At 33.0% G+C, this 27,099-nt stretch overlaps 1 protein-coding gene across 1 annotated transcript in view; it reads right to left on the bottom strand.

The window, feature by feature from the left end:
• Positions 1-3,732: 3,732 nt before the first annotated feature.
• The window catches only part of botv (exostosin like glycosyltransferase 3), a 48,921-nt gene continuing 25,554 nt past the window's right edge, over positions 3,733-27,099 (bottom strand). Inside the window, exons 5-9 of the mRNA XM_072537556.1 lie at positions 25,746-26,068; positions 18,917-19,294; positions 8,959-9,203; positions 8,534-8,870; positions 3,733-4,065 (exon numbers count right to left, since the gene is read on the bottom strand). Coding sequence (XP_072393657.1) covers positions 3,961-4,065; positions 8,534-8,870; positions 8,959-9,203; positions 18,917-19,294; positions 25,746-26,068 — 1,388 coding nt within the window. The 3' untranslated portion in view covers positions 3,733-3,960. The remainder of the gene's footprint in view (positions 4,066-8,533; positions 8,871-8,958; positions 9,204-18,916; positions 19,295-25,745; positions 26,069-27,099) is intronic.

Here is a 27,099-nt window from a genome sequence, read left to right as displayed (position 1 = left end):
GATGAAGGTTAGATTGGATTTTGTTTGTTGTTTTAAAAGACTTTTGTGGGGTGTTGTTTGAAATATATGTATCCAATAGTGATTAGATGATATATTTTAAATAAACGAATGAATCTGCGTTGATTCATTCATGTTTATGTGATGTTTTCTGGGACTGAAGTGGGGAATAAGGTGGGTGTTTTTTGGTTGGATCTGTTTGTGATGGTAAGGTATTTGGCTCCGGTAAGAACTTTGAGTTTTTTCTTCAGAGATTTGCCATTGATCGGGTTTGTTGTGTAAAGTTAGGCTATTTTTTCCGATTTGTTCCGGCAGACTGCAAAGAAATAGTTTTCGTTACCGAAATGATTAGGATGAGTGGGGTTTGGCTGCAGAATTTGGTTGAAATGTGGTTTATCATGTATTTTGTGTCGTGTGAGTGTTTGAATCTCAGTTGTTTGAATCGGGCATCCATCTATAGTAATGGGCACTCCAAACGGGATGAGCGTATGCATACCGACTGATTATCAACTTCCTGTTCAACGATTGTAAATATTTGTATGGACTCTAAGTTGAGATGGAGGTTTTGTAACATAAAGTTGTTTATGTATTGTGTCATATGTTCGATGTCGTATTTTGAATGGATTCCGGTATTTAAGATGTGTGTGAAAAATTTGCAGTTGTGGTAATACTCTTTAATTTGTGGGGTGGCTATGAATGATAAGTTTTGGTGTGTATTTTGATGTGTAGTTAGTAATTTATATGTTGTGTCCGTGTTTTGAATGTTAGCACTGAAATTTTCCAGGCTGTGACCTGGAGGATGGTGATTGTTGTAAGGGTTTGTGGTTGGGTGCCATGGAAACGGCGGTACCTCTAATTGTGATGCATATTTCATCTAGACGGAGTTTTTAATTAGAAGAGGGCTGTTATTTTATTCTTACGGTCCACTCATGAGGAATGCTTTTTTGTGTTATTTAGTCATCCCGTCCCCCTTTCTAATATAGCTTTTTCAAATATACGCCCATACATCTTTTATTTTTCGATATAGATATTTTATATTTCCTGGTCCCTCCGCTTTCGTTGTAATACCAAACCTCCTCTGTAGCTTCTTTTTGGTAGGATATCATTTCTATTTTTGCCACGTCCTTACATTCATCCTTCACTGCTGTTCCACTTCATATGTTATATGATACGTTTTCTCTTATGATTAATACCGAATAACAACTCTATAATGCGCTCTACCGAATCACGGTTTTGTTTTTATGTATCCTTCATATTCTTCACACTCATTCCATTCATCTCCTGATGTCATAAACTTTTCTCTGATCAATAATACCGAAGAACCTGTCGGACAATTTTCTGTCAAGAAGTAATCTTTATTTTTGATACGATTTGGTAATTATTGGTTGCCGTTAAGCATAATTAAAAATTTCTTTTATTTTTAGTTTATATGATTGCATTAATGACTTTTTCATACGTGTATGATTACTTTTTTATTGTTTCTCGGTTACTGTGGTTCTATTTTACTTCTGCTATTGGGTATTTGTGATACAGCATTGAATTACTCCTCATATTCTATTAACTTTTTGATTGTCAATTTATATCGAAGATGAACGCCTCCGGTAACTGATGGTTCTTTATTTCCTTTAAAGCTGTTCTTTTTTTGACACTGTGATTGGTAAAAGTACTTCAGATTCCTGATTTATGAGAGTACTTACTCGTTTCGGGAAATTGTCTTGTGGTCTTTGACTGGTCTTTACAAAACTCTCTAATTATTTTCAGAATGCTGTATCTCCTACTTTTCTTAACAAATTCATTTGTGGGATAGTTTTATTAAAGTAAATAATATTTTTATCGGAAATCGGAGCCCTCAGACACTTTACTGTTTACTAATTACTGCACTACTACAGAAGTTTTATTAGGATGGGTAAGTGGAGCGGGCGATGTTTTATTTAAGAAGAGTCTCTATCTTCAAGGCAACCGGGTGCTGTTATCTCTTTTATTGAGGCAATTCAGACGTTTTCAATCTCTATAGATTTTCAGATAATTTTTTAATTATTAAAGTAATTTAACATTTTTCAACTTCTCTTTCTTAATTAAATGGCCTAAGGCCTCTCTGTTTGGATTAAGAGATGACCATTTCTTCCTCCTTTTTAACAGTGTATGAAAACATATGGAAAGATCCGAGTAGCTGGACTTGCAACCCACTCTGCTAGCTGTTACCTCTATGGATTTCATGTCTGTTATATTAAAGTCCATTTTGGATTTTATGTGCCTCCTAACCGATATTTTCCAGTCCTCGCCGAGACAAAACACATCTCCAAACTTTTCAAATAAAATGTGGTAATCAGTTGGTAACAAAGCTTCTTCAGTTTTCCGTAATGATTTTTCGACTCTTCCGAAAACACGATCTACTGGCAAATAACTCTGCCCTCGCACGGTAAAAGTAATATTAATTGTTATGTCATACATTTGAGCCACTTTACTGAGCATTGAGAGAATAATGTAGTTTTTGTTTTGAGCACTGCATCCATCATAAAATAGATTAATTTTCTTTATGGCTGGATTCGAGGCACAAAAAGCAGTTAAGTGGTGTATTAGGTACTACAAACCTGTAAATTACCCTTCATACCTTGCCCGATATATAAAATGATACATCAGTTTTATCCTGTTTAGATTTTAAACCATAATGGGGTGCAATACCCAGATAGTACTGGGAATAAAATGCTTAACATAAGGCAGTACGAGGCAAAGTTTAATTCTGCATCATATCAAATACAAAACACGCTATACCATTAAATATAACAGGATCGTTCATTATTTCATAAAATCTTTTTGCACGCCTTTTATGCACCAATGGCTCAGCTACTAAAATCTTTCGTACTTCTTCATCCTTTTTAAACGAGATGATTCAATAATTATTATGCCTTCCGCTAACTGGAAAAATATCGACCGTACAAAAAAATTTGTCAAAAAGAAATTGTAAGAAATCGTATTTGCAACAATTTCAGGTCTTATCACGTTTGTCGAAAAGTTCAACATGGCGGAGATATTGAGCAAAAACTGTTCTCCTTTAAATTCAAGATGGCGGCTAACACAACGGTGGAATTCAGTCACCATTTTAAATTTACACTACTATTGACGTTAAGGTTTTTCTTCTTCTTTAGGTGCCGTCTTCTTAGCGAAGGTTGGCGATGACTCTGTAAAGTTTTCCCTATTTTGGGCTTTCGTTATTAAACTTTGAAAGTCTAATCCTGTCCAATCTTTGATGTTGCGCAGCCAGGTCATTTGTCGTCTACTCGGGCCGCGTCTGCCTTCTATTTTCCCTTCTATAATAAGCTGAAGGAAGTTATACCTGTCGTGTCTAAATACGTGTCCAAGATAAGACGTTTTACGCTTCTTGACAATTTCTGTGAGTTAACGTTCTCTATTCATACGCCTTAAAACTTCTTCATTTCTAACGCGGTCGGTCCATGGAAATTTCAGCATACGACGAAATACACATATCTCAAAGCTCTCTAAACGTCGTAACGAGCTGACTGTTAACGTCCAAGCTTCCACGCCGTGTAATAGTACACTATATACACAACACAAACCTAAAGGTTAGAATAATAAAATTTGGGGCAGCTCGCCATGCAAGATTAGGCCTTTTTTTGTCTAACCCGACTGAACTATCGGTGTAGGAGACGGAGTTATGGGTTCTGGCCAATGAAAATAAGGGGTTAGGTTAATTTTAATAATAACCAAGAATATTTTCAACAATTTATTTACATATTAATCGTTATTCGCCTATTGAAAAAATGGCACATTTAAAACAGTAAAAAAGTCATAATATATCACAATAAATTACACTGTTTACAATTTACAAAATAAATTAAAAATTCACTTTACAAAAATGTTGAATAATATACAAATTGTACTCAGATGTAGATAAAAAATACGTAATACTTAGTCTAGCTTTGAATTTTTGGTTTTGAGGCTTATCTATATAAATTTGAAACATTTTTGTTTGTCATGAGGTATCCTAGTTTTAAACAAAATAGAATCAGCTCTGTATTGTGTATTTAGCAATGGCGTGTATCCAAATACCTGAAAAATAAAAAAAAAATAAATAAAAAGAAAAATTGTAAATCAAACTATTTATAAAAAGGTGTGTATTTAAATGTTGATACCTTTTTTATTGTTACATTAGGAACAGCATAAACATTTTTATTCATTAGGAGCTCAGGAGTAACAGGTTCGTTATTTATGTTTTAAGTTTTACCTGATTGAAAAATGGTGCACATTTCCTAATTACCGATTGAAAATGTCTTAATAATTTTTAATTTATTTGTAATCAGGTCAAAATGGACAAAAACAGTTGTAACCTTAGAAATATCGCATGTAGCTAAAAATTTATTTTATGTCTTCTTCCAACGACGCTACATCCCAAATTAGGCTATACAATTGAAAAGTTACTTACTTATATTACAAATTTTTTATAAATATACATAGAGATGTAAATAATTTTCATAGCAATGTGAGATTCTACATAACTACTAAGTTTTTCAGAGCTAACGAAAACTTAATTGTGATGAAAGAAGCGTGGAATGCAAATTGAAAATTCCCTTGTCGACTAATTCATCAATTTGTCCGCTTTGCAATTTGTAGAAAACACAGTGGTAAAAATTTGAATTTAGTTTCGCCAAGTAGGAAATCTTAGGATGTTGTTATTAGATGGCGTTGTAACGTATGTATATAATTAATTTTATAATTATTGTACTACGATGGAAGAGATTTAAGTTTGATTCAGAGCCTCTGCATATTCCGCTTTGATAAGACCTAATTATGTTGAAACTCGTATAAGCGGATGGCAGGTGCCCTGCATTGAAATTAAATCTAAAACCGTCTTTCTACTATATTTCTATACTCAGTCGAGTACTAGACAGTAATTCACTAAGAATTTGCCGTGATGAACGACACATGGAATGCAAATTGTAGATTCCCTTGTTGATTAATTCATCAATATGTCTCCTTTGCAATTTGTAGGAAGCACAGTGGTAAATGTTTGAATTTAGTTTCGCCAAGTAGAAAATCTTAGGATTTCTAATGTTGAAAACTAAATAGTTATGTACTCAGATAACTGCAATTCAATAGTGATAATGAAGAATGTTGAATATAGGAATATGTGAAAACATACTAGAAGACAATAATACTATCAATTTTTATGCAAAGTATATTCGTTTATCGTGAGTACATTGTTCTCGGATGTCCTAGGATATTGTAAAATGGTTCTAAGCATACCTTGATAATGATTTCTACTGTTAAATTTAATACAAAAATCTTTTTTATATTAAATTTTCAATAAAACCAATTACAGAAATTTGTTTCTAGAAAATAAACTAACAATTCTACGATTGTCAGTGACTCATTTTCTTCTCTAAGTCTTACACACTTGATGGAGAGCGGCAGTTCAAAGTCGGCGGTAAATTTTTAAAGGAAAAAGACTACTGCGTCGTAAGTCAACTTTCTGCTGTTCACTACTTTTGGTACGTTTTCTTGTTTTTTTTTTCGGACCTCAATCCTCCTTCCGCAGCTTCTTGGCGTATTTTAGAAATAGTACTAGAACCTGCTCCCGTCATAGCACTTTATCGATTAAACCTCTAACACTTTCACCACTCTATAAATTTAGATGATAATTAAATACATTTAAAATATGTCAGCTTTTAAATATGTCTCAATATTGTCTCAATAATTATAAAATGATATTTTAGCTGATATAGACAAAAATGGCGATAGGTGGCGTATTGCTTTTTTCATTATTAACATTTTAATAATTTGCATAAATCGTTTACTAACCAAAACTGTCGCCTGGGAGGTTTATGCGAATTAAAACATAATATGTAGTTTATGGAATATTTTTATTGTTTTATGACAAAACTACATTGTAAAACTAAACATAACAACAATGTTGTTTCATAGGATACTTACTATCTTATGAAACTGTAGTCTGGTATAAAAACAAAAAATGCTATAAGACCTTACCAAAGTTGATCATCTTCAAGATACAAATCAAGAGGTCCATTTAACCCATCTATATCATCTACCATATTTGAATCACCAGTCAATTTTTGTAACACTCTTTGGCATGTTTTGGAATAAGGCTAAGCAAAAATTTTAGATCAAGTTTTTTATCTCGTATTGGCTTCCCATCTGGCCATAGCAACACAAGTGATTCTTTAAAATTTTGATAAAGTTCTGATGATGGTCTTCCACGTTTCTTTTCTAGACTTATCTCACGAGCTTCTTCGTGGAAAGAATATTTAACAAAAAAAATTTCAATCTCCTTGAATTTAAGCCAATTAATATTATTGGCCGCCAGTCTCTTCGTCTTATATCGTAATGTTTCTTTTGGTCCTCGAAAGCGTGTTCCTTGCCGAAATTAAGAAGCGCTGGTGAAAATCCTGTTGAATCGTGTCTTGACGAATTTATGACGTAGCAGAATTCTGGTATGAATTTGTCCCAGTCTTTATGGTTATCCTTCACGTAAGTAGCTATCATCGTTTTCAGTACTTTGTTCATTCGTTCTACTGGACTGCATTGAGGTGAGTACGGCGGTGTTAGAATGTGATTTATGTTATAGGACTTTAGGAACGCCTTAAACTTGCCGCTTGTAAACTGCGCGCCGTTGTCCGAGATGATTTTCTTCGGGATACCGAACTGCATAACTACTTTTGATCGTAGAGTGTCGATGATGGAGTTTGTAGATGCTGCTCTTATTGGCTGGGCGACGACCCATTTGGTAAACCGGTCTTGCATGACTATCAAGAAAATGTTCCCTTTTGCAGATCTTGGGAATGGTCCCATTAAATCAATTGACACAGTATGCCAAGGCTTTTCTACAGTGGACGGTTGCATTTTCCCGGCTAATTGCATTTGAGATTGTTTATATTGGAGGCATTTCGTACAGGCTCTAACGTAGTCTGCCATTCCTAAATGGCCTGCTGTGGTCGAGTCATGATTTTTCTCCAAAATATCTTTCCTTTTATATCTTGTTACGCATAATTTCCATGGGTTATTAAACTCTGGGTCGGCTAAATTACGGCTGCTCCAAACGTGTTTATATAATATCCCGTTTGATATTTGTAAATCCGGGAAATCGTCTGGGTTCTGGAGTACATTCCTATATAAATTATCGTACCAACTGCATGATTCCAGCTCTGATGCTAATAATTCCAACTCTGGTTCTTCGTTCTGGTTTTCTTGTGGTTGTCGTAACAAAGCATCTGCTACCTTGTTGAGGACTCCCTTTCTATATATTACCTCGAAATCGTACTGTTGCAGTTCTAAACTAAACCTGTCTAACCGACCTGACGGGTTTTTAAGGTTCTTCAGCCATTTGAAGGATTAGTGGTCTGATATGACCTTAAAATTGTATCCTTTTATATATGGCCTCATTTGCTTTATCCCGTACACGATGGATAGGACATTCTTTTTCCGTTGTGGAATATTTTGTCTCGGTCGGTGTGAGGGTTCGACTAGCATATGCGATTACTTTATCCTGGCCGTCGTATTTCTGTGTTAGTCAGCAGTTCGACGCATCTGTTTGCAGGTAAAATGTTTTCGAAAAATCGGGGCATGCTAATAGTGGGGCCGATGTAAGTTTTGATTTAAGTTCTTCAAACGCGTTTTCCTGTTTATCGGTCCATTTCCATCTTATCTTCTTTTGCAGAAGCATGTTTAGCGGTCCTGCTATTGTCGAATAGTTCTCTATGAAGCGGCGGTACCATGATGTTATTCCTAGGAACCGGCGGAGTTGACGCACATTTCTCGGTGCTGCAAGTTCAGTTATAGCGTTGATTTTCTCCGGGTCAGTTTTTATTCCTTCTGCTCCAACCACGTGTCCTAAGTGTTCTGACACCCGCCTGAGTTCTGACTGGCAAAATGTGCATTTCTCGAAGTTCAGCTGTAGTCTGGCCTCTTTCAGTCTTCGGAAGACTTCATGTAGGTGATTTAAATGCTCTTGGAGCGTCTTAGATATTACTACGATATCATCCAAGTAGGCAAACGCGAATTCCATATCGGGAGGTATTACCTTATCCAGTAGGCGTTGGAAAGTTGCTCCTGCGGAATGCAGTCCAAATAGGGTGGTTTTAAAATGAAAATGGCCTTTTCCGGATACGCTGAATGCTGTCACTGGGTATTTGAAAATATCCCTGTTTCAAATCGATGGTTGAGATAAAATTTGCTTCCTTAACTCTATCCAGAGTTTCCGATATTCTGGGTAACGGGCACTAAGAAAAAAAAAAAAAATGGAATATGCGAATTCAATCGCACGCAGACTTATACTCGTTTCCACCTCAATCCAGCGGAAGCGCCAAACGCACTCGCAATCGAAATATTCGGTTGTGCAGATCCACGCTATACTCTGAGTCAGATTTGACGGTAACGTTCAATGCACGATACCCACGGGTTCTGTTTGATTAAGGATCTGTCCTCCCATCCTGTACCGTCCCAATGTCTCATAACTGCCCCACTTGACCCTAAATGTAAATTCTAAAAGATTAAAAAATCATACCTGCGTAAAAAAGTTAATGCATTTGTGTCTCTCCTGGAAGTGCGTATCATCTTCGGACAAACTTTGAGGACATCCTGGACATCTGAAAGTCCACCTCGAAGTAACCTTAACCGGGGGTTTTCTGGTTACATGGCTAACAAGAAAATTCATGGCGATGTCTTCACAATTCATGTATTCGTCAACTTTGTCTCTTATTGCTTGCGGTAACCATTTCCAATATAGATGAAGATAATGGCGATGGATAAATGCAGCACCTGTAAGCACCATACTTAGTTCGCAACTGTAGTTTGAGTTGTACAACCAGCTATTTTTTGTATTTAAATCCCAGGCGTGATATCTAAAAACAAATGAACAGGTAAATAATTCTAAAAAGCATGTTACGTTGTGCCAAAGCAACATAATATTTTTTTAGTGCATCAGCGTACCTTCCTGGAAATCCAACAATTCTATCCCTATGTTCCCTCCAAACTCTGAAGCCAAATAATATTTCGTCGTGTCTTAAATGGGCATCATCATCCACGGATAATATCGCCTCAGTTTTTAGGTTTTCTAGAGGTAAAAATCTATTGTTAAGCGAATTTCTAGCTGCTTTAATGACATGAACAGGAGCTCCAATGTCTGGCCATCTTAATTCGGGACTAGGCGGCCTTGGAGAGTTCCAAACCACAACCTAAAAGAAACAGTAACCATTTTTTACAATTGTAAAATAATAATTAGGTAATGAGGAGTCTCTGAAGGTGGGCGCTATTTTGTTCTGTCTTTTAATTTAAATTAAACGAAGAAACCCAAATTTAAAGACGTCCATAATGCTACCGACTCTAGACATCCAAGAAAATAAAAAACTGATTCACTGATAGATTTTCACGACTTTTCCCCGCTTATTTGGATGTTTCGTCCGGATATTATTTTAAAATTCATGCGTGATTGAGAGCAAAGCAAAATAAAATAAGGGCAGTATCTATCTTGTTAGATAATCAATCTGGTAGTATAAATAAACATTTAGATTATTCTCGTTCGAAAATTTTAAAACAAAATTCTTAAAGTGCAAAATTAAAATCTTAATTGTTTTTATGATATAGAGTGGAAATATGCTACACAATCACTCATATTTGTAAGAACCAAGTCGGAGACCACTTCATTTATACATCAAATGCAGCAAGAGATCAAAAGTTAAGGTCACAGTCAGACTGTAGAAAACCTAAAATTCCAAATATTAAAACTCTCAGCAACAAAGAGATCATATAACTCCAAATTCAATGGCTTCTCACATTAAGGCGTCATCTAACAACATAAATCTCTCTATGAAAATATGGATAAACTACTGATGGTGTGGGTAACACAGCAGCAGATGAAGCAGCTTCAAAAAGGAACCTTAACACAAAGCATCATATGTGAGAAGTTACGAGCGTTTTACGGTGATTTGCTGAAGCAGATCCCACACACTTGCACAAACGAAGAAACGGAAGACTCGTTTAAAGCTAGTCAGGGCTGATTTTGACAACTTTAGGAAAAGGACCGGCATCCACTTCATCGTTAGGCATGGTGAGGCAGCAAGTTCGGATATGAAGGCAACTGAGGTTTACATCAAAATGTTTTCCGAACTAATAGAAGCCTAGAGATTACATCCCACAGCAAGTTTTCAACTTTGACGAGACCGGACCAGGGGTCGTATTTTCGAATTCATTCGAGCATATTCGCATGCGAAATTAGAAGAAATTCGCTCAAAATCCAGTTTTTTGTATTTTCGAATACTGCGTGTACGAATTTTTTCGCATAAGGTCTGGATGGGATTTCGTATAATGGGTCTGAACCATTAGAATTTCGATGCTAGTATACAATCAAAGTAATTGTTGTCATTTCAGTTGTCACTAGGCCCGTGTACGTCAGATAAGATTTCAGCTGATAGTTTTTAATCGTTGTTATATACAATATCTTTACATTGAACTTTGTTTTCAATAGCAGGTTTAAATAATTTCTTCTCCTTCCTCTTTATAAGCAATTCTGCTTGTGCATTGTTCACATCAAATAATTTTTTAATAGAAAGAAATATAGTTATTGCCCTTGCAAGGGCGGAAATATGAGCGGAACGGAGAGGCAGAGTTTACCATCCCTTTCTTAACCCTCTAGAGCAGCGGTTCTCAACCTTTTTTACTCAGCGACGCACTAACGTACTCCTTACAGATTTGCGACACCCTTACATGTACAAATTTTTGCTAGTGGTAGGTAAGTACAGATGAATATATTAAACATATTACTTTTTATTTCGTAAGAACATAACAAGCAAAAAACAAAACAGAAAGAATACATAAAATTAGTGTGAAATTGGACCCTGATGACTTTTGCAAAGTATATCTATCCGAGGACGAATTGTAGACAGACACACTCTTATCTCGCTGTCCACATCAAGTAGTCGAGACAGGTAGCTAGATTTTATATTTTTCATTGCAGAAAATGCACGGTGTATGTCACGTGTTGCTCCGTCTTAAAGATAAGAAACAAGATATCTCGCTTTGCTCAACTATTCATAACGCAAGTTATGTCGGTTAAATTTTAAAAACAGAGATGAAACAATTACGGATTGGCACTTTGTTGATTGGTATAACGTGGTATATACCTAATAGTTAAAAAAAATGGTTGAATGCATGATTGGTATATTATAACAAGTAAAAAAATATAAATAAAAATAGCGTATTCGTAAATCTCGCGACACACCTGATAGGTTCTTCCGGCACACCAGTGTGTCGCGACACGGTGGTTGAGAATCGCTGCTCTAGAGGAATATTGGGATGTAAAATTTCAAAAATTATAGATTAACAAAGCCCCTCACGATGTAGTTGATAGGTTAAATAGCTCTTTTTTTGTTCGGCCGACACCGAACCAACATATTTTATGCCCTTTTTTACTCCCTTCAGCTAATTTACAAAAAAAACGAATTTTTTAGATTTTTCTTCTTCTTCTTTAAATGTTTCTTCTTTTTTTTATTTGAGTTTTGGTTATTCGAATTAGCAGTGTTGCCGGTGCACTCGGACGGGGACCGGGAACAGAGTCTTTGAATGCCGTTTCAATATAACATAGCAAAAAGAGTCGCCAAATTTCAACGGTTTTCAACGAACTTTAAACGTTCCAACGATTGGTTATAATAAGCTACTTTTTCTATAAATTTATGAAGAAAATGCATAATAATAAAACAATAAAACTAAAAGATTTATTGCCCTTTTACGAGTTCCGAGAACAAATAAACATTATTCACCCATTTCTAGACCAGACAAAAAATTGTTTTTTTTTGTAAAAAATTAGTGAAGCGGTTGGTACTAGGAAAAAACATTTATGACCAGTTGTGGTCGTAAAAATGATAATTTTTTATATTGAGAAAAGGAGAATTGGCGGTAACATAATATCAAAGCGTGTTTAGCTTCCAAAAGAAATAACCTGTCTTAACAGACGTCTCAACGGATAACGAACTAGACAAAAAACTCGTTTTATTTGAGCTGAGATATATTGAAAATAAATAGGATATATTTTAGGGCTTCATTAATAATTGTAACAAAAATAATGAGGGATTATTGGTGATACCGTAAGACTTTACCATGTGACGAAAAAAGCGAACATCAGTAATCAAAATTAATCGCTTCCGTAAGCACTTCACTTTTTCTTTTATTATGTTTTTATAGAATATTTTTTTGTTATTCATAAATAAATGTTTTTTCTTGTAAATACATTTTTCTTATTCAAAAACACTTAACCAAAACAACTGAGGTGGTGTTTACGGATTAATTAATTTGAATGCGGAAAATTGCTTTGAGATACGCGCAAGGTTGAGGAACGAATTAAAGTCTTATGTCGAGGTGACACTGTACTAAATACTAATAAATATTAAAATAATATTTTTTTCACAGCGCTAAGATCTAAATCCGACTTAACACCTCGGAGGTTAGACCCTCTGTGTGTATGTGTTTTCTTTGTTTTTATTTTTTTTTTAATTGTTTTTTAATTATTATTTTTTTATATAATTATTTTATTCTTTTTTAACCCCTTAACCCCTTTAACCCTAAAAATGTCTGTGCCCGGTAGACGGCAAGAGACTTAAGTCAAACACATACAATAGAGGACTTTTTACGTATGGGGAATTATAGTAAATTCCCCATCGGTGATAATCAGTAAGTTTTATCGGTGATAATTTTATGCCTCCTACTGTGTCAACGATATACTGTTAGGTGCGATTTGATCACTTTTTATGTTTATTTTAGTGTTGCTTAATTTACAATAAAAAAAGCCGTTGGATGGTATACACAGTGTAATTCAATCTACTTCCACAAAAATTTATGAAGGAACAGCAAAATTAAAAAATGTAATAATATATTTTTGACATAAATAGGTTTAATGTTTCAGGACGGGAAACGACCTGAGTGGGAAGCGCTGTCCGCGCCCGTCCACATCCTAGTAAATCTAGGATGTACAAAATATATATCCTAGGAACATTGAGATCAATGTAACGATTTAAGAATACTTTAAAAAATGAAATAGTTGTTTACCAAATTTTAGTACAATTAGACACCTAGAGCACACATTGTACACCATATGCGTGTCTGTCATAAAAATACATTAGTTGCAGCAAGCGGAACCTTGCAAGCTAAGCACAATAGTGTCAAGAACAATTGCCACAGTAACAAAGCGATTCATCACAGATTGACATGATATAAAACTAGGAATCGAGGTCAATAATAAGAGATCATTAGTAAATCGTTAGTTACTCGTAGTGAGTAGTCACACCAGAGGAATTAAAAGTTAACCGCGTATCATAGTGAACTAAGTAAGTTGTTAATCAATCAAATAACCGTGAATCTGCAAATAGTGATATATATATATATATATATATATATATATATATATATATATATATATATATATATATATATATATTGTTATGATTGTTTATTTTGACTTTAATATTAGTTTATTGAGCCAATAAAAAAGAATTATAACTTATTTGTTATCAAAAGTAAAATAATCCTTATATTACCTGTGTTCGATGGATTCAAAAGATTCTCTAGTTGTCTTTTATCGGGATAGAGAAGAAAGGATAAGAATACAAATATATTATATTACAAAGATTTACGTTTCTTTATTTTATATGAACGAATAAAACAATTATTTAATTCTGTCGTTATCTTATCAATCAGCATACAAGAAAATAAATTAAATTTTTATAATAATAAGATTATAAAGCTACATACATTTATATTACGTGAAAAACCAATTTTACTTAAAATTTTCTTTACTTGAAACAAAAAACAACAAAACTTTAAACTTTTGATTAGCCTAACAAAACCTCAGTTCTTAAATTTGAATGCTAATGACCATGATGTCGAAACGATCCTTCACAGATATAAAATTCAATTGTACAAACACTTATAGCTTATTTTCTTCTTGAGTTGTATGTTGGAAAATATCCAGAAAAGTCCAGTCTCCTCAACGATGTGATCTCTCCTTTTTGGCACCTCGGCTCTTTCTTAACGTCTCTGCAAACCTCCTGCAGACTACACAAAAAACACCTCATTCACTTCTCCAAACTCAGCTACTTATTTATGACACCAGGACCTCCTTTTGTCAACTTGATGCCGTAAGAATACTTTCACATATACTTCATAAAATGCCCACGGTAGATACAAGGACCTCTTTTAATCTACTTGTTATCTCCTTCTTCAAACTATTCACTTCTTTTCGTTACGCCGGTATCCAAACTCACGAACCACACCCTATCTTGAGACAAAACGACTGTTTTTCTTTCGATTACCAAAATATGACTAACTTCTCCTGTCTCATGATCGACTCCCAAATTCCCATTTAAAAACGACCGTCCAATCAAAATGCTTAAATTGTGTTTACCATGATTTTGGAAAAGCCTAGATTTCGGTTTCAGAGAAAACTAAATAGCTTAAATTGGTTTTTTCAACACATCATTTATACATATTTCAAAAGATTAGAATATGGTCATTTTTTACTCAACTATACAAACAATGAAAAGATTAACCTACAGGTAAAATGTCTTCTAATTCTAAACAAAGGTTTTTTGATAATTTTGTTTGAAACGGAAAAACAAATTTCTATTCTTATCTACACTAAATCTTATCTTAAATTACTATATACAATTTGATTATACTGATATCTTAAAATTTTATTCCGATGAATATTTTTATTTATTTTTCTTTGGTTGGGAAAGAAAAAGTATGACAATATATATATATATATATATATATATATATATATATATATATATATATATATATATATATATATATACAAGAATTACTGGATATTAGTGACTGTCAATATAAACAAACAACACAGTTTATTAGGGTTGCAGTCAGAAAATTGGCCGGGATGTTAATGAAATACTCTTATGACTTTTCGTCTAGCTTTCGGAATCGTTTTGTTCCTTTTTCAAGACTCTATAATAAGAAAAAAAAGTAAATATTTATAAAATATCACAAATCTTCAGTGCAACTTACTAGTCGTTGAGATTATTTACAAAAGCATAGACACTCAACATTAATAACAACACACATAAAATATAAAATAGTGGACAAAATACATTTAAAATTCTTTAAAATTTAGGTACAAGTAGTAAAAATTTTGTTGTCATCTTTTACTAGTGTGTTTTAACTCTGGCACATAGAGAACAAAAAGAAAAAATCCTATGATTAAAAAGTAATTAGGTGTATTTAATATCATGTTTCTTTTTAAGAAATACTAGAGGCCCATCTTAGGTGATTTTAATTTTTAAACCTGTCTTAATGGTATGCAACATGTTATGCATATAACTGTAATTTGTGTGGGTACGGGTACAGGTAGATATTAATTTTATTTTGAATGTTTTTCCAGTAAGTAACAATAAATGTTGCTCAGTTTATCTATGTCTGACTTTTTATTGATGCAAGATGTACTTGATTTTATGGAACACATTTCCATATATATATATATATATATATATATATATATATATATATATATATATATATACAGTATACTCCCTGTATAATGAACACGGTTATTACGAGGTTTCGCTTATAACGAGGTACATGAGATGTCCCGTGAAATTTGTATTCAACTATAACCCTCTATAGCGAGGCAAATCTGGTTATGAGAGAAAATAAGATCAAAAAACGTGTTTTTTACGTTTTTGTTAAATACCCTTTTAAACTGCCGCCCGCAATAAACTTCTTCGGAAATTTACAATTTATGAATCACAAGTGTCATTGTAGGGGGTTGACCATTCGCACCTAATAATAAGAAGGTCCTAATAGACAATATGTGAAAAGTGCTTTGAACGTTGTAAGAAACTACCCAAAGACAAAATGCAAATGAAAAAGCACACAACTGTTTCACATCTTTAGAAAATATGATAGATAGAATACTGGACAATTTAAAGCAGTCAAAAATGACAGACTTCTTCCAATTGCAGAAGCAATAGTTTATGTTATCCTTGAAAATACCCTTTATACAGATTTACAGAATACATATTTTTTGTTTTAACGTATATCATTGACAATAAAAGTAAACAGCTCTTTTTTGTTTTAATGTACTTCATTCACAATAAAAGTAAACAACTTTTTTTCAAAAAGGCCATTCAAACAATATTTAGCATCTTATACTGCTCCGAATGGCTTCAATATAGGAAGTTAATGTTTTAGAAAACTACATATTCATATGTATGCACAGTATTATTGTTCTTTGATATAACGAGATCGGCTTATAACGAGGTAATTAGTCTGCCATTTCAGTTCTCGTTATAAAGGGAGTCTACTGTATATATATATATATATATATATATATATATATATATATATATATATATATATACAAGGATTTCCACAGTTTTCACTGCATTCCTTCACTCAACCGTTTTCTCCAATTTTTCCTGTTTAGCCAGTCCCCTTCCTGTAGGTTTCTTCTACTCATTGCTTCGTCCACTTCATCTCTGAAAGATCTTCGGAGTCTGCCTCTCTTTCTTCTTCCTATCGGGCTCCACTCTGTTATTCTATTTATCCACCGATTTTGGTCTGCTCTTCTGACATGTCCGTACTAGGTTAACCTCTTCTGTTCGATGTAGTCTATTATGTCGGAGTTCATTCCCATTCTCCTCTTAATCTCCATGTTATTTATTCTATCTCTTCTTGTTACTCTGCAGCTTCTCCTTAGGAATTCCATCTCTGTTGCTCTTATTTTGTTTTTGGTTTTCTTATTTATTGTCCAATTTTCATACCCATAAGTGAGGATACTTCTTGTCATGGTATTATATATTTTTTTCTTTGTTTTCATGCTGATGTTCTTATCCCATAGTACCGGGTTCCATTTTCGTATGCATTATCTTGTTTGTCCTAGTCTATTTTTTATATCTTCCTCCGTTGTTCCTTTGTTTGATATTATGAAGCCTAAATACTTATACTTGTCTGTTCCTTTGATTTGTTTACCTTCGTCTATTTCCAGCTGTTTTATTTCTGTATTCTCCGTTGTTAGGTACTCAGTTTTCTTTAAGTTTATTTCCATCCCATTCTTTGTATATTCCTGCTCCAGTTTTCTCATCATAAAACTAAGGTCATCCCCATATTTGGTCGTCGGCAAAACTTAGCGTATATATATATATTCGTTCCTTACTGGTATACCCATTCCTTCGCACTTTCTTTTCCATGGTTTCAGGGTTTTTTCCAGGAATATTTTGAACAGGGTGGGGGATGTGGAGCAACCCTGTAGTAGTCCCTTTGTCGTCTTAAATGGACTGCATATTCTATTGCCCGTTTTGATAGCTACTTCGTTATTCTTGTAGAGTGCTTTTACCGCGTTTATTAATCTTCGTGGAACTTCGATGTCTTCCATTGCTTCCCATAGCTTGGTTCTAGGTATTGAGTCATATGCCTTCTTAAAATCAACAAAAGCCAGATGGACGGATCTATTTTTGGCCATTCTTTTTTCTATTAGTTGTTCGACCGTGTAAATGTGATCTAAGCATGCTTTCCCCGCTGTGAAACCTGCCTGGTCTTCTCCGATTTTATCTTGTATATATATTTCTAATTTTTCATTTATGGTCTTTCCATACAGTCTGCCTATAGACGATATAATCCTGATTCCCCGATAGTTTTCGCAGTTTTTTCTATTTACTTTCTTGTATATTGATGTCATATATGCTTGGGTCCATTCTGCCGGTAAGTCTTCCATTCAGTGCTCTCTCAAACATTTTATGTATCATACGGAATAACTTTTCCGATCCGTTTTTTTATCAATTCATTTGGTATTCCGCCGGGACCTTCTGCTTTTTTGTTCTTTAGAGTTTTGATCGTTCTTTTTACCTCAGCTAGGCTTAATTCGATTTCGTCATGTGTGTAGATTTCTATTCCGTCTATTTCTGGTTCTTCGAATTCGGGGCGGTCTTCGGTTAGCAATTTTTTATAGTATTCTTGCCATTCGTTTTCTTTGATTTGACCGATCTTGATTTTCTCTGTCTTATTTCTTTGGAGCGACTTTAAGATGCGCCATGACTCTGAATTTCTCGTTCCTCCTATGTACTGTTCTATCTCTGTGCATGTTTTTTCCCATCTTTCATTTTTTTCATTTGCCACTTTTCTTTTCACTTCTTTATTTTTTTTCCTGTATAGTTCCTGTAAATAGTGAGATATCACGATAAAATATGTCAGAACCGATTTACACATATACTTCCGACCCTCCGTACCACGAAGACGAGTACTCCCAGGGATGCCACTACCGGCTTATACGACAAGAATACCTACCTTATTTTATACCGTTCCATTAGCAGTTGTTACTTTAGCATATGGCGACACTATGTTATCATAGGTGTCGTACCGAAAGGGTTAAATATTAATTTTCATATTTTTAGCCGATTATAAACAATTTTTTAGAAATTTATATTACGTGCACATAGAATGGCATTTAAATTGGTGGGGAGAGTAGCTCCTGCTGTTTATAGATTCTTGTATAACATTTGGTTTAGCATCTGGAAGTTTGCACAATCGAAAATCACATGCTCTAATCTACCCAACTCTCAGCAAGTGCAGTTTTGAGAAGATAATATAAATGAGCATGTATGCCACTTGCTATTCTACAAAATATTACGGAGTTGAATGTATTGCCCGGTAATACATTGTATACTACCCAATGGACAACAATTTGTTAATTTTCCATTGTTTATTTTTGGCAATACATTACAGTAATTGTATACAACACTCAATTCGATTTAATTTGTTTATTACTTCAATCCTTCATTTATTATTGTAAAAAAAGACAGTGCCGTGTATGAGTTTATAAGATTTATATATAATTTATATGAGTTACTTGTGTTTAAAAATTAGACCAACAATTTCGCCTACTTACCACGGAATTTAAATAAGGTAGGCCCCTCAACCTCGCTATGGAATCCAACAATACTTGTTCCCTTTCGTAAGTCAGTAGTAATACAGTAAATTGTTCTCTCGGAGAATTACCCCCTAAAGCTTCAGAGAATTCTTTCCCAGAACCGCCCTGACCTTGACCTATGGGCCTAAATCCACGACCAGAACCGATGAATTTGGCGTCTGACGATAAAAGAGGGTCCATAGGTAATGCAGGATATAACCGAAATGGATCACCCCAATCGTTCCAAATTTCTGGACCTTGGACCAATGATATACTGTAGTTTCTCCGATATGTGGGACTATCGAAAGGCGGTTCAAGGGGACCTAAACTTTCTTCCTGTTCCACTTCGCTGGCGACCTAAAAGAAAAATATATTTGATAGTTTGATTATACAATTTTTAACAAATGATGTAGTTTTGTCGTTCAGGTTTTAAAAGGACTTGTTTTAGTCACTGCTTAACAGTGTAAATCGTGGCAATGAAACAGTGGCGGATACAGGCTGTTCTACTGTCTCCATAATCTGATTCAGATCGGAAAAAGTTACAAAGTGAGTTAATTCTGGGTTCCTGGACACACTGGTATTGAAGAAAACGAAAAAGCGGAACTATCTGCTAGGGGAGCTGTTTAAAACAGCAGCAAATAAAGTGAAAAGAGCCACGTTAGTCGCCAACATCGATAAAAAGACACCATGTTGGGTTTTTTATTGAAATTTCGATCTAACATTCCTGTAAAGTGTATACAAAAGGAAGTGTGAATCATAATGTGTATTTAATTAGATTTTGCTGTGTTTCACTTAAATGTACAAAGTATTACTAATAAGATAGATTAATTAAATGCATTTTTTATATGACATTTTTTGTATTTCGGATATATTTGTATTTCGGATAGTATGACATTTTTTGTGTTTCGGAACACTGGTTAAACTCTGATAATTTACAAAGAATAAACTTGGGCTATTTTCAACTTATCTCTTCATATTGTAGAGAAAGTAGACTACATGGAGGTGTAGCTATCTATGGTTGTAAACATTCAACTGGAGCCTGTTGATTTAAAAAAAAATTGAATTGCATGCTGAATTCTGTGGTGTTGAAATTAAATATAATCGTTTTTTGATAATTGCACTTTATCGATCTTGTAATGGAGATATTATTGTTTTCAAAGCTAAATCATATGCTTTAATTGATTTCGCCTACAAAAATTATGAAAATATACTGATATAAGGGGACATTAACATAAATATGGAGGTAAACACAGAGCATGTTTGTGAAATACGAAATTTCTTAACCAAGTACGGCTTAAAACAGTTCATAAAAGCGCCAACAAGAGTTTCACTTACTTCAAGATCTTGCCTTAATAATATATTTACTATTCAACCAACATGACAGAGTTGTTTATGAGATATGTATGTGAAGAATACAGCATTTGTTTTACTTTAAAGAACGTGAATAGCAGAAAACGTGCATTCATTGGTTTAATCGCAAACTTCGAAATTTAAGAAAACAACTCTACGATTGTAAAGCAACTTATAGAAAAACTTCATAAAAAAGGTAATAAAAATGCTCCAGACAATTACAGACCTATTTCCATAGTACCAATAATACGTAAAATTCTTGAAATCTTAATTAAAGATCGTATAACAAATTATGGTGGAAGAACACACGCTATATACACTTTTCTTTGCGGATGACCAGGTAATAATTGCCGAAGACAGCTACGATCTTAGCTATATGGTAAGAAAACTGCAAGAAGAATATGAGGTGGCAGGTCTAAACATGAATATGACAAAATGTGAATATCTCTCAGTGGAAACAGATGAAATATGTGACCTAGTCTTGGAAGACGACAAAGTCAAAGGCGTGCAATCCTGCAAATATTTGGGGGTCATTTTCAACAAAAAGGGAAATAGCGCAGATGAAATCAAGGAAAGAATAAACAAGGGCAGAGCAGCAACCCGTGCCTTAAACTCTCTTCTCTGGCAAAAAACAATTCGACGAGAAACCAAAAAACACATTTACGGTAGTATAGTCCAAAGTATTACACTTAACGGTTCGGAAGTATGGGACGTCACCAAAGCTAATAGAAACAAACTTATGACGACAGAAATCGATTATATGAGACGAAGATGCGGTAGATCGAAACTGGAGAGAGTTAGAAACGAACAAATAAGAAACGAAATGAAAATGGAGCGAAATATCAATGATGACATAGAAAGAAAACAATTAATCTGGTTCGGACATGTTAAAAGAATGCCAGAGTATAGATGGCCTAGAAGAGTACTGAAATGGATCACTCCTGAAAGAAGAAAGAGAGGACGACCACGGAGAAGTTGGCGCAACGATATTGATGAAACAATGACGGCAAGAGACAGAAGAGACAACTGCATATAACAGAAAAAGATGATGCATATATATATATATATATATATATATATATATATATATATATATATATATATATATATATATACAAATTATTTGGACAACAAATCAATTATATCTAGCATTCAATTTGTTTTTAGAAAAAAAATACTCAACAACTAAAGCTTTATTAGAAGTAATAGAACATCTTCTTCACGGTCTTGATGCAGGTGAACCTACTAATGGATTAATGTGTGATCTTACAAAAGCTTTTGATTGTATGGATATTTAAACACTATTGATAACATTGGAGTACTATGGGAAAAGGGGTACCATATATGATCTTTTAAAATCATATGTTACACGAAAAACACAAATTGTTGCATTTAATAATCAAGAATCTAATCCTCTACCAGTTTCAACCGGAGTACCACAAGGATCAGTTTTGAGACCTCTGCTTGATATAGACACATATATATATATATATACATATATATATATATATATATATATATATATATATATATATATATATATATATATATATATATATATTAATGTGATATTAAAAGTCAAAGGTGCGCCAAGCAATTAATTAGCTAATTAATTAATTAATTAAACTTATTTAAATGATGATTATTGCAATTATGATTTTATCACACTATTTAATTCTCTTATCTCAGGGTTATATTCGTGCTCCAATATCTATGCTTTACATATGATGGGTAAGGTCTATTGGAATACCGGAATAATAAACATATATGTTACAAAATTATATATTGAAATAAAATTCACACTCAAATATATTAAACAAAAAATATCTCATACAATGATTATCAAAATTTTGCTCTACGTACGCGAACCTTCAAAAATTAATGTTATATACTATATAAATTAAAATTTCAAATCAAAATTGTAGTTCTATATCTCCTGATAAATATTTCTATCTTTTCTGAAGCAATTAAAAGAAAAAAACTTTGTTGATAAAGAAAAACTGACGAATGGTAAACTCTGATGATGAGTTGTCCAAATCCTTGTTCCTTGTATCCTACACTATCTATTCTTAGCCGTTCCCTAGGTAATCAGCAATCTTACAACAAATTATAGCGAGCCTCTCGTTTTAAATGATCTCCTTCAGTTGCACGTATCGTTCAAAAGATGCTAGCCTCTTCTCCTCTCGATAAACTGAATCTCTCGTTCCGGTCTGAACAGTGACTCTTGGAATATATAAGTAGAACAGTATGACTTACAATATTTTACTGGATCAGCTTCCGTCAGGATACACTTAGTCCACGAAAACTCACAAACATTCACTTCTAATGCTTACTATCACTTGGGAACCGCCAAAGAACAACGACCGTTCACCTTGCACCCTTGGAAAACCACTGATTATCTTTTTTCCCTCTAAAATCTAGCTAAACTCTCATTCCTACATAAATATCCCACCTTTTTTAATCTCCTCCAATCAGAGTTCGTCACACTTATCCCCATCTACCATTTAGATGACAAACAACAATTTTACCTACAATTATAAATTTCCTAAAAACTATTAACATACTAATCAGTTTCTACAAATTCTTAAGAACTAACGGAGAAATATAATTTCTAAATTCTACCCTATTGTCTTATTCGCTGTACAAGTCCATTTGGAAAACCCGGTCGCATTGTTCATTTCACTACGTTCACTCAAATATATTTTACAAAGAAAATAATTTATGCATATCTTTAAATTTTGTTTACTATAGGTAATCCAAAGATAATGGACTTTCATTTCTTCGAAATATCTTTTATAGTTTATCAGTTGAAATATTTTGAATTATTATATTTTATACTTTGAAATATATTAAGAGCAAACCAATATTATTTTCAATTTTTACATAGCATAAAAACTCTCCAGGATATCTTGAAAATTTATTTAGATAGTCTATTTAGTAATTTTACTTTTATCTTTGGCTGATAAAATGAATCATAACAATATATATATATATATATATATATATATATATATATATATATATATATATATATATATATATATATATATATATATATATATATATATATATATATATAAACGATTTACCAAGTGCGTTGGAAAACACCAACTGTGTTCTTTTTGCAGATGACACAACCTTATTATGTAGAGGTAAAACTGATTACAGTCAGGAAATATTAGAAAAATTTAAATCCTGGTTTAACTGTAACAAACTTAAGTTAAACGAGCAGAAAACCCAGACAATAGTATTTAGTTCCAAAAGATGGGTTAAACCAGCAGAATTGTGGAAGGAGATTACAAGTCGATGAAAAGATATCCTTGGATTTAAAGTGGGCAGTTTCTGGAATACGAATAGTTTGGCGGCACCAAGTTGACAGAAAGAGGTCCTTGTGTCATTGAGAAGTAGCTGAGTGTTTTGGAGAATTAAAATTAAAGTGTAAATTGTTGGAGAATTGAGTCAGGTGTTTCGTACAGTCGCTGCAGGAGGATTGCAGATACGAAAAGAAGAAAGCCGAGGCAAATAGTAGCAGATCACATTGCTGTGGAGCGTGGACGATTCTGGGTATGGTCCAAATACAATCTACGAAGGAAAGGTCAGTGATTTTCTGTTTAGAATTGAAAATTTTGTAACTGTGAAGGAAGTTTGTTGACATCATTGTCGCTACCATTTTAACTCAAGAGTAGACTTCATTTGTAAAATGGTTTAAAGTTTTGTTTTTGTAATAAAATAAATATTGAAAAATCAGAAAGATAAAAAGTTTTAAAGATATTCATTAAAATTGGCTTTAAATTGGTTTTGTCTTCAAGAAGACTTAAAATATTCTTTTTGTGTAAATTTTATTGTATTCATTTACGCTGATTGATAAGATAACTGCAAAATTTGATAATTGTTTTATTCTTCTTTAAATAAAATAAAGAATACCAATTTTTTGTAACATACTATTTTTATTATTATCCTTTTTTCTCTATCTCGATAAAGGACAACTAAGAAATCTTTGGACCCACACAACATAGGTTAATATAAGGAGATTTTTCACCCTGAGAACAATTAAGTTATATTTTTGATTTGCACAATCAAGTAAAAATAATAATAACATAATATATATATATATATATATATATATATATATATATATATATATATATATATACAGTATACTCCCTCTATAACGAACACGGTTATTACGAGGTTTAGCTTATAACGAGGTACATTAGATGTCCCGTGAAATTTCTATTGAACTATAACCCTCTATAGCGAGGTAAATTTGCTTATAACGAGGGAAAATAAGATTGAAAAACGTGTTTTTTACGTTTTGACCCGGCCGTAGCTATAAATAAATACCCTTTTTAACTGCGGGCCGCCCGCAATAAACTTCTTACAATTTATGATTCTTAGTCGGAAATGTAAAATTTATGATTCACAAGTGTCATTGTATTGGGTTGACCATTCACACCTAATAATATAGGTCCTAATAGACAAGATGTGAAAAGTGTTTTAAAGGTTGTCAGAAACTTTATCCAAGGACAAAACTCAAATGAAGAAGCATAAAACTGTTTCACATCTTTAGAAAATATGATAGATAGAATACTGGACAATTTAAAGCAGTCAAAAATGACAAAATAACTTTATACGCTTTATACATATTTACAGAATACAGATTTTTTGTTTTAACGTATATCCTTGACAGTAAAAGTAAACAACTCTTGTGTTTTAATGCATTTCATTGACAATAAAAGTAAACAACTTTGTTTTAAAAACGCCATTCAAACAATATTTATTAGCATCTTATATTGCTCCGAATGGCTTCACTATAGAAAGTTAATGTTTTAGAAAACTACATATTCATATGTATGCACAATATTATTGTTGTTGGATATAACGAAATCCGCTTATAACGAGGTAATTAGTCTGCCATTTCACTTCTCGTTATAGAGGGAGTCTACTGTATATATATATATATATATATATATATATATATATATATATATATATATATATATATATATATATATATATATGTATATATGTATATATAATCTTTATACCTAATTTAAGATTGTGTGTTACACAACTTAATACAATAGATTATAATCTGTATAATTGCTTTTAAATCTGAACAAAAATATTGATATTAAGCCAATGAATTCTAAACCATTTTATAAATTATTAGCAAAACACTTCTTGCTGCAACACTGTTTCTATAGTATACAGGAATTTGTTTGTTGAGTAGTGTGGTCGTTTTTATGAAAACTATTTTACACCTAACTGAATTATTTGTTTTTATATTTTTATTTTTTATTGTATATGTTATATTATGTTTTCTTGTATTATTTCTTAGTTATTTCCAATGTATACATAAGTGACTTATTTATATTGTGACATGACATCTATCTATCTTAATGAGGCACTAGAGCAACAAATTGTTTTACCGAGAATCCATATTAATAATACTTACCGAAACTTGTATTGGCTGGAATGTTTCATTGAAAACACTAAGGGCTAAAACAGTGTCTGCAGCTGCGGCTGGAATATTCAGCCTATCTCGTAAAACGGCTACTATAGTATCCAAAGTACTTTGCACAGAGGCAAGATATCGTTCCCAGATAAGACGCCCTTGTCGACGCAGTAACAAAACGTCTTCGTCTGGAATGGCTCGTAAAAGGAAATGAAGTTCGGTAATACGGGGACGTGGTAAAAATACGGCAGCGCGCTTCCATTGGATGACTTCATCGTAGGCGAGTTTAATTTGATCCCCACCTAGAATGACTGGGACGGCACCTAAAAACGATTTGTTAAACTAAAGTAGAAAACAGTAAACCACAGAAACCCAATTTTCTATGTATGATTTTAAATTTTTGCCCTTTTTTCTATTAGAGAGAATAGAAAAATTATAGAATTAATCCCTTAAATCATGATCTACACCTCAGTGTACTTATTTTTATTTATTTATTTTATTTTATTTATTTAATACACGGGATAACCCCATTAACAGTTTAAATTACAATATCACAGGATTCAAAACTTGAAATTCCTTGTAATATAAAATTAATATTAAAAAGTATAAAAAAGTTTAAAAAATGAGACTGACAATCTTATATACTAAAAAAAATCTTTTGAACTGAGTTAAAGTTATATTGAAAATATCAAAATCGAGAATATTTAATAGCCCCATGTATCTATCCAATGGATTGAGAATACCACAGGTTTTTCTGTGGAAAGGAATATTGAAAACATTGTGGTAACGTAGAGCTTGATGGGAAACATTAAAATTAATCTGGCTTAACAGGTTTGGACAATCATTAAATCCATGTATGATCTTATATATAAATATAGCTCCTGACATATCACGACGGTTCTTAAGTGAGCGTAAAGACAATTGTTGTTCGATACGGGAATAATCATGTTTTTCAATAGTAGTGTGGACATGGTAAGCACAATATCTCAAAAATTTATGCTGGATTTTTCTATGGTATCGATATTGTTCTAAAAATAGGGTGACCAAATAATTGAACAGTATTCCAAAATAGTTCGAACTAAGCAACAATACACTAATCTTGTTGAATCAATGGAAAAATACTTGCAATTCCTAGTAACGAAACTAAGAAGTTTAGATGCCTTTATTGAAATAGTAGAGAAATGGGTACGCCAGAACATCTAATCTATTTATTACAAAAACTATATGTAAATAATACTGCTAATGTAAGCGTTAATAATGTGGTTTCGAAAAACTTCAAATTAAAATCTGGAGTTCGACAGGGATGCATAATATCCTATATTCTATTCAATATATATATATATATATATATATA

Source organism: Diabrotica undecimpunctata, chromosome 7 (assembly GCF_040954645.1).
Source record: "Diabrotica undecimpunctata isolate CICGRU chromosome 7, icDiaUnde3, whole genome shotgun sequence".
NCBI classification, from domain to species: Eukaryota; Metazoa; Arthropoda; class Insecta; order Coleoptera; family Chrysomelidae; genus Diabrotica; species Diabrotica undecimpunctata.
The sequence above is the reverse complement of the archived record's forward strand: the minus strand, read 5'-3'. Positions and strand labels throughout refer to the sequence as shown.